At 53.0% G+C, this 8,766-nt stretch overlaps 2 protein-coding genes across 2 annotated transcripts in view; both read left to right on the top strand.

Moving 5' to 3' along the window:
- LOC129392717 (carbohydrate sulfotransferase 12-like) overlaps positions 1-4,318 on the top strand; it is an 18,230-nt gene extending 13,912 nt beyond the window's left edge. Inside the window, exons 2-3 of the mRNA XM_055089762.1 lie at positions 3,112-3,554; positions 4,274-4,318. Of these exons, the coding sequence (XP_054945737.1) occupies positions 3,186-3,554; positions 4,274-4,318 (414 nt within the window). The 5' untranslated portion in view covers positions 3,112-3,185. The remainder of the gene's footprint in view (positions 1-3,111; positions 3,555-4,273) is intronic.
- Positions 3,743-6,156, top strand: CHST12 (carbohydrate sulfotransferase 12). Its single transcript, XM_007129487.4, has 2 exons — positions 3,743-3,882; positions 4,274-6,156. The coding sequence occupies exon 2, from the start codon at positions 4,348-4,350 to the stop codon at positions 5,614-5,616; it is 1,269 nt and encodes a 422-aa protein (XP_007129549.2). The 5' UTR covers positions 3,743-3,882; positions 4,274-4,347; the 3' UTR covers positions 5,617-6,156.
- The last annotated feature ends 2,610 nt before the right edge of the window (positions 6,157-8,766 follow it).

Genomic DNA, 8,766 nt, shown 5'->3' with positions numbered 1-8,766 from the left:
CTCACGGGCCCAGCCGCTCCGCGGCATGTGGGATCCTCCCGGACCGGGGCGCGAACCCGGTTCCCCTGCGTCGGCAGGCGGACGCGCGACCACCGCGCCACCAGGGAAGCCCCCACCTTAACCATTTTTAAGTGTACAGTTCAGTGACATCAAGCATATTCATATTGTTGTGCAACCATCACCATCATCCATTTCCAGAACTCATTTTATCTTCCCAAACTGAGACTCTGTCCCCATTAAACACTAACTCCCCATCCCCCTCCACAGCCCCTGGCCCCCACCTTCTACTTTCTGTCTCTATGAATTTGACTCCTCCAGGGACCTCCTAGAAGTGGAATCACACGGTATCTGTCCTTTTCTGTGACTGGCTTATTTCACTGAACATCATGTCTTCAAGGTTCACCCATGTTGTAGCAGGCGTCAGAATTTCCTTCCTTTTTAAGGCTGAATAATAATCTGTTGTGTGGATGGACCACAGTTTGTTTATCCATTCACCCATTGATGGACATGGGTTGCTTCCACCTTTTGGCTACTGTGAGTAATGCTGCTGTGAACATGGGTGTACAAATATCTCTTCAAGACCCTTCTTTCAGTTCTTGTGGGTATAGACCCAGAAGTGGAATTGCTGGATCACATGGTAACTTGATGTGGCAATTCTATTTCTAATTTTTTGAGGAACCTCTATACTATTTTCACAGTGACTGCACCATTTTACATTGCCATTAACAGTGTACAAGGGTTTCACCTTCTTCTCATCCTCACCAGTCCTTGTTATTTTCTGGTTTGGGTGTTTTTGTTGTTTTTGTTTTCAGTAACCATCTTGGTGGGTGCGAGGTAGTGTCTCCTGTGGTCTTGATTTGCATTTTTCTAATGATTAGTGACATTGAGCATCTTTTCCTGTGCTGATTGGCCTCAGTTTCTCAACTGTAAGAGGATTATGCTGCACGCCCACCCCAGATTGTGTGCAGAGGGCCTGCAGTGACATACGTGTGTAAAATGCGCACCTTAGTGCCTGACGCACGGTAAGAGGTCGATAAATGGCAGCTGCTATTAAGAAGATATTATCAATATATAGTAATTATCCGAAAAATATTTGACCATGTCTTTTCCTTGCAATTAAATTGAAGTCTTATTAAATTATTAGCAAAGAGAGTCAGAGTTTTTACAAAATGTTGTAGGCACTGGCATTTATTAACGTGCATATACTACTTCTTGGCTGAAAAATAAGTCAAGGTATGTAGGTTATCAGGCCAGGTAGTTCTGGTACTTAGCATGATAAGTATGTGGCCGATAGCACGATCCTTGATCTGTGGCTATGCCTGTGTCCACAAGATGTAACTGTGATGCTGCATCATCTCTACTCTGTTTATTAGTCTTGATCTTAAAATTGAAAGCTGATCTCTTAAATCACTTGACATTTTAAGTTACTTTTTCCCTTTGCTGCTTTCTCAGCCTTTGGCAAACTTTTTTTTTTTTTTAATATGGTTTCACCTTCATCTTTATAAACTGTTCGCCCTTGCACATCCTTGAGAAGGGATGGTCTTGAAAACTTTAACGACATGGGTGCTTATGATCTAGTTTTAAAAACAGGCTGTAAAATTGTGTGATCCTAACCATTACCATTAAAAGCGTATTAAAAGCTGTTGCAGTGTTGCTTGTTCTTATTCCACTCACACCCGCGACCCACTCGAAGGGAATGAGCTAAAGTACCAGCAGCAGTTGTGCAAGAGACGGCAGGACATTTCACCTGTAATCCTGTTTCCTGTTTCCCGATGTTTGTAGCGTGGTTATTACCTTTATAATGTGTAGTAATTGCATGATAAATATATAACATATAATAAAGGTCTAGCTGTGTGACTCTAGCACATGGCCGACAGCCCTGAGTGGGTGTGTGTAGGAGGTGCGATCGCCACCCCTCAGGGTAGGGGTCACCAGAGTTTTCTGCTCTTCCTGTTTCTGTGGGAGCGCGTGACGAGCTCTTAGGGCTCAGGAAAGTGCATGAGGTGACGGTGACCCGAGAATGTGCTCTTCTCCGTCAGATGGTCGTTTCAGCTCCTTATGTGTAAAAGCCCACACCACCCTTTGTCTGCTGACCTGTTTCCCCTAAGTATGTATTACTTTTTCCATTTTAAAAAAGTGAATTAAGAGTAAACAACAGCTGCAGAGGTGGATAGAGATTGCACCCAAATTTCTGCCTAATGAACTTTTAGGTTCATTTTATGAAAATGTATTAGATACCAGGTACATAGTCGAATGCATACGAGGACTATAGACTCAGAAGTGTACACTGGGCGATGTCTCAGAGGGTGCACGGTGCGGGACCCTCCCCTAGAACACCCCAAGATGTGCTCTGTCTGTCTGTGCCCCGATGCCCGCAGTGATAGAAGTCCTAGTATGGCTTAAAAAACAGCCCGTTCTGGGTTTTGGCCCACTTATAATGATTAGCGTTCTTTCCTTAGGCTCGACTCAGTTTCTGAGTTGTATCTTCTGAAGCTGCTCTCTCTCCCATGTGACAGCCCTCCAGATAGCTGAAGCCCCGACACGAATCTCACTTCCAGCCTGCACAGCCCCGCCCCGTACGGGTGCTGTGGACCAGGAGGCTGAGAGCCGGCCGAAGCCCGCACCGCTCGCAGCGCGCTGTTGGCCTCACGTGGGGGCCCGTCGCAGGTGTTTGTTTGGATGACGTGTGCACAGAAGAAGGGCTTTGGGCGGGAGAAGGGGTGAGTTCAGCATTGCACTGGGCTTTAACTTTCTTGTTACCGTGTTTTGTTTCGCCGCGCCTCTCCTTTCATTCTCACACCCACTCTTCACGAGGGTCTGTGTTCCCGCCCGGGGGCTGGTCTGGGTGCGGCCTCCCCCTTTGAGTGCGGTGGTAAGGGATCTCCAGTGTGTCACACTCACCCTCTGGGCCTTCCTAAGCCTCATGGGTCACATCACCTGGAGAGGCTGAAGCTCGCCATCAGGCAGCCCCGCAAAGTCCACGTCACACAGGGTGGAGGAGGGACGGAAAAGCAGGGCCGCCGGGTCTGAGACGGCAGCAGGCACCATCCTGTCAGGACCACAGGCTGCGAGAGGGCCTTAACCTTTAACCTGGTTTCTGTTGCCTTCCAGCTTCCTCAGAGGGCGGCGTCCAGTCTCTGCGGGAAGCTGAAGTGAAAGGATCCGGGGAAGAGGCCCCCGCATCCATGGACACGATGACCAAAAGCCGGTTCTTCCGCCTGTGGCTGGTCTTGGGGTCCGTCTTCATGATCCTCCTGATCATCGTGTACTGGGACAACATGGGCACCGCCCACTTCTACCTGCACGCTTCCCTCTCCAGGCCTCATATCCTGGAGCGCTTCCCCAGCGCCAAGCCAGGGGACGAGAAGTATTTCACCGCCAGCATTGAGGAGATGTTGGAGAAGCTGCTCAGTGCTCATGCGAAGCAGAACAGCCTCCTGGGTAAAAAGGCGGAGCAGCCCTCCCCGCCGGCCTCCAGCAGGCCTGTGCTCAGCAACATGGAAGAGAGTGTGAGGGGCTACGACTGGTCGATGCCCGCAGTGATAGAAGTCCTAGTATGGCTTAAAAAACAGCCCGTTCTGGGTTTTGGCCCACTTATAATGATTAGCGTTCTTTCCTTAGGCTCGACTCAGTTTCTGAGTTGTATCTTCTGAAGCTGCTCTCTCTCCCATGTGACAGCCCTCCAGATAGCTGAAGCCCCGACACGAATCTCACTTCCAGCCTGCACAGCCCCGCCCCGTACGGGTGCTGTGGACCAGGAGGCTGAGAGCCGGCCGAAGCCCGCACCGCTCGCAGCGCGCTGTTGGCCTCACGTGGGGGCCCGTCGCAGGTGTTTGTTTGGATGACGTGTGCACAGAAGAAGGGCTTTGGGCGGGAGAAGGGGTGAGTTCAGCATTGCACTGGGCTTTAACTTTCTTGTTACCGTGTTTTGTTTCGCCGCGCCTCTCCTTTCATTCTCACACCCACTCTTCACGAGGGTCTGTGTTCCCGCCCGGGGGCTGGTCTGGGTGCGGCCTCCCCCTTTGAGTGCGGTGGTAAGGGATCTCCAGTGTGTCACACTCACCCTCTGGGCCTTCCTAAGCCTCATGGGTCACATCACCTGGAGAGGCTGAAGCTCGCCATCAGGCAGCCCCGCAAAGTCCACGTCACACAGGGTGGAGGAGGGACGGAAAAGCAGGGCCGCCGGGTCTGAGACGGCAGCAGGCACCATCCTGTCAGGACCACAGGCTGCGAGAGGGCCTTAACCTTTAACCTGGTTTCTGTTGCCTTCCAGCTTCCTCAGAGGGCGGCGTCCAGTCTCTGCGGGAAGCTGAAGTGAAAGGATCCGGGGAAGAGGCCCCCGCATCCATGGACACGATGACCAAAAGCCGGTTCTTCCGCCTGTGGCTGGTCTTGGGGTCCGTCTTCATGATCCTCCTGATCATCGTGTACTGGGACAACATGGGCACCGCCCACTTCTACCTGCACGCTTCCCTCTCCAGGCCTCATATCCTGGAGCGCTTCCCCAGCGCCAAGCCAGGGGACGAGAAGTATTTCACCGCCAGCATTGAGGAGATGTTGGAGAAGCTGCTCAGTGCTCATGCGAAGCAGAACAGCCTCCTGGGTAAAAAGGCGGAGCAGCCCTCCCCGCCGGCCTCCAGCAGGCCTGTGCTCAGCAACATGGAAGAGAGTGTGAGGGGCTACGACTGGTCCAGCCACGACGCCCAGCGGAGCCCGGACCCGGACAGGCGGCAGGCCGAACGGAGGAGCGTGCTGAGGGCCTTCTGTGCCAACGCCAGTTTTGTGTTCCCCACCAAGGAGCGCTCTTTTGATGACATTCCCAACCACGAGCTGAACCACCTCATCGTGGACGACCGCCACGGGGTCATCTACTGCTACGTGCCCAAGGTGGCCTGCACCAACTGGAAGCGCGTGATGATCGTCCTGAGCCAGAGCCTCTCGGGCCAGGGCACGCCCTACCGCGACCCCCTGGACATCCCCCGGGAGTACGTCCACAACTCCAGCACCCACCTGACTTTCAACAAGTTTTGGCGCCGCTACGGGAAGTTCTCCCGCCACCTCATGAAGGTTAAGCTGAAAAAGTACACCAAGTTCCTGTTCGTGCGGGACCCCTTCGTCCGCCTCATCTCGGCCTTCCGCAGCAAGTTCGAGCTGGAGAACGAGGAGTTCTACCAGAAGTTCGCCATCCCCATGCTGAAGAGGTACTCCAACCACACCAGCCTGCCCAAGTCGGTCAGCGAGGCCTTCGGTGCAGGCCTCCGGGTGTCCTTCGCCAACTTCATCCAGTACCTGCTGGACCCTCACACCGAGAAGCTGGCGCCCTTCAACGAGCACTGGAGGCAGGTGCACCGCCTCTGCCACCCCTGCCAGATAGACTATGACTTTGTGGGGAAACTGGAGACCCTGGACCAGGATGCCACCCAGCTGCTTCGGCTTCTCAAGGTGGACAGGCTGCTCCAGTTCCCCCCGAGTTACCGGAACAGAACTGCCAGCAGCTGGGAGGAAGGCTGGTTTGCCACAATTCCCCTGGCCTGGAGGCAGCAGCTTTACAGACTCTACGAAGCAGATTTTGTCCTCTTTGGCTACCCCAAGCCTGAAAATCTACTTAGAGACTGAAGGCGTTGGGGGAAAATCCTGAACACCAACAAAAAAAAAAGTGCTTTTGTGTTGTTACTTTAAACCCGAATGAAGGGCCTGTGGTACCGCGACCATCTCCCGGAGGATGGAGCCATGCGTCGCCGCATATATTTTTATATGGCTTTGTTTCTCTCCTGGTGTGACACATCGCAGAATTCCACAGTGCTCCTGCTGGCCAGTCAGCTGGAAACACCTGGAATTGACCACACCCACGCTCTCGTTTGTAAAATACCCTACGATTTTGCAGTCTAGACTTGCTGTTTACTCCCTCCCTGTATTCACTGAGTACTGTGTTAATATTGTTTTCTAAGATTAATATATTTCAGATATTTAATATGCAAAGTGGAGAAGGAAATGGTGGAGTAAAAGGTTTCATCTGCCCCGTCTGCCTGCGCCCGTGGTTATTTCGTTGGAGCGACAGAGGCTCATTAAGGGGCTCCAAGCGACGTAATGGCTGACGCTTAGGCCTCAGAATCTCGATTTCAGGAAGGCAGGGTTCATGGTTGTCTTCAGCAAAAAGGAGGAACTTGAATTTGAGATCCGGCGTCACTGTGTTTGTGCAAGGGTAGCAGACAAATCCTTCAAAAGTGAAAGCTCTCTTATTAGGTGATACGTGTGAAAAGGGAAGGCTGTTAGTAAGGGTTTCATACTTGAGATCATATCAGAGGTAAATCGTACATCCAGGTCACCGTCACAGAGGCTGGATTTTAGCTCCAGCTGCCTCCGTTAATTTGTCAGTCACGGACGTAAGGATTTGCAGTGTCAGGGGCGGTGTGGTAGGAGTTTATCCCTAGATTGCGTCCCTAGCATCAGCAGGGCGAGGCTCAGGTGGGAGTCTCATTGCCAAGCTGGCTGGTTCGATTCAGCTTCAGGGACGTTCCCTCGAGGACATGACTGACACAGGAATCTTCATGTTCGATGGCCCTGCCTTGGTGAGGGTGTGTGCTAGTCCAGGAAGGCTCTTCTTGAACATCTGGTTCAAATTCCTTTGCAGGTTTTGCTCTGAACCCGTAATTGGTGAGAAGCGTGCGGTCGTTTCGTGGCGTTTGGGCATCACATTCGACCGTGTCTTCTTAATCTGTAGCATTTGGTCCTAGACGCCCAGTTCCTGAAGAGCTGGCAGAACACGTGGAAGGCCCCCCGCCTCGGGTGTCCTTGGCGGGTGGTGGCCCTGCTTTTCCCAGCTGCGAGGTGGTGCCGCGTGTGGCTGGAGCCCGGGCCTCCGGTGCTCACCTTGCAGCTCGGGGCTCCACGGTATTAGAAACCACCACTTCCTTTGGAAGCTTCCCTTCTTTCCGTAAGACAGTCGGCAGCCAGTACACAAACTTGAGGAGTCCAGTTTCAGAGTACTTGTCTGAAGAGGCACCTGCCTCTGTTGGGCGTTTTTCACTGAAGTGTGTTCATTTCGAGACTATTCAGACAGATGTCAAAACTCAATGGGTTGTGAGCTTTTTAAGGACAGGGCCACATCTCCTTCTTTCTGTATTCCTGGTTCTTTGCATAGATACCCAGTAGGTCGGTTTCTCTGGGTGTTGGAGGCATGTTTGCAGGGATGTTGAGGCCCAGGGACTGTTGGAGTGGATGCCAGCTGCATCCACACAGCCACCCGGATTCCTGTGCCAGGGCCCCAGCTGCTGCCCGCGCCAGAGGGACGACTCAGGATGTGATGGCAGAGAAGGTCCTCCTGGTCTGGGTGTGGGGGGCGGTGAGACAGGCTCCAGGAAGAGAGGGGAAGCCCGCCCCTCGCCTCTTTCTGGGGCGTGAGCCTGACAACTCATTCCTTTTATTCTGTGCCATTTCCCTGACCCACACAGTAGTATCTTGTAGAGGAATTTGGCTCCATGTTTTTTTCGGCTAAGATACTATAAAATTTTTCAAATTGATGCCGTACAATTAGACAATTTAACCAAACAATTCCATAAACTTAAAATTCTTTATTTTGCCTCCGTCTTCCAGCCCTCATCAACACATTTACCCACAGTCCTAATAACACTGTGATTTGTGGTACAAAATCCTTTCTCGTGTCATCTCTGAGCCTCCAGGGCGCTGTGCGTGTTCACAGTCGGGGCGAGGGCGCAGGAGAGACTCGCCCAACGCGCGAGGCTGTGGGCGTCCGAGCCTGCCCTGGACTTGGGCCTCCTGACCCTGGTGCCGTGCATGTTCCACCTCACCCAGGCGTTTAGCACACTTGTTGGGGCGGGGGGGGGGGGCGGGGAGGGTCTGTGAGAGAGAGATACTGTCGGCCCTCTTTCCTCTAAAAGTGTCTGGTACGCTTCTTCACGCATTGATGCGGCGTATCCACTTGTGGCTTCTAATGAATATTTAGGCGGTGTTCTGCTGTATTGCTTTTACCATCTCTTTGTAAGGAATTGCTACTATTTGGAGAATTTTAAGCTTGTTTCTCAGCAAGGGCTGGGATCTCACTTCTCTCCCCAGTGCAGTTAGTGCGCACCTGCGTCCGCGCTCTGGTGAAGGTGGGGCTCTAGCCCAACGCTGCCGCTAATGGGCGGTGAGAGGGGCTGCCCTGGCCTCCCCACTGCAGGGGCCGCCCTGGAGCTGGTGAGCAGGGAGCACAGGGCTGGAAGGGGCAGGGCAGGCATTCCCATCCTTGGGATGGGACAGGAGCCTAAGGGAAGAAGGCCAGGCGTTTCGGGGACAGAGCAAAGCAGAAGCTGTGAGAAGCATGCCTGTCTGACCTGCCTGCCCCGGGGAGCTCCCTTCTGAAGCACATGGAGCCCCCCTGAGGTTTCCAGGACTGTGCTTCCCTGGGTTTTATTAGAGGCGAATGTCTGCACTCAAACACGGACACTGATAACCCCTATCACAGTTTGAGTCTCCTTCCCATTCGTCCCGTGCCTGGAGCAGGGCCCGGCACGCCGTGGGCACACGGTAACTGTTTATTGAGCGAGTGAGGAGATGAATGATGCTGTTTGAGCCTCGTTCCGGGCTGTGAGCCGGGACGGCCGCCGTCCTTCTCCCCGCGTGTTTAATAATAAGGTGGCCAGGGCGGGTGGAGGTTCGGTGACTGACCCTGAGTGGGCTTAGAGCTCACTCCCTGTGACTTGTGGCCCTTTCTAAGCACCGTGTTGTCTGTGGGGCTCATGAGGACGACTTGCGCTATTTCTGGGG

Source organism: Physeter macrocephalus, chromosome 14 (assembly GCF_002837175.3).
Source record: "Physeter macrocephalus isolate SW-GA chromosome 14, ASM283717v5, whole genome shotgun sequence".
Lineage (NCBI taxonomy): Eukaryota > Metazoa > Chordata > Mammalia > Artiodactyla > Physeteridae > Physeter > Physeter macrocephalus.
Note: the sequence above shows the minus strand (reverse complement) of the source record. Positions and strands in the feature narration are given on the sequence as shown.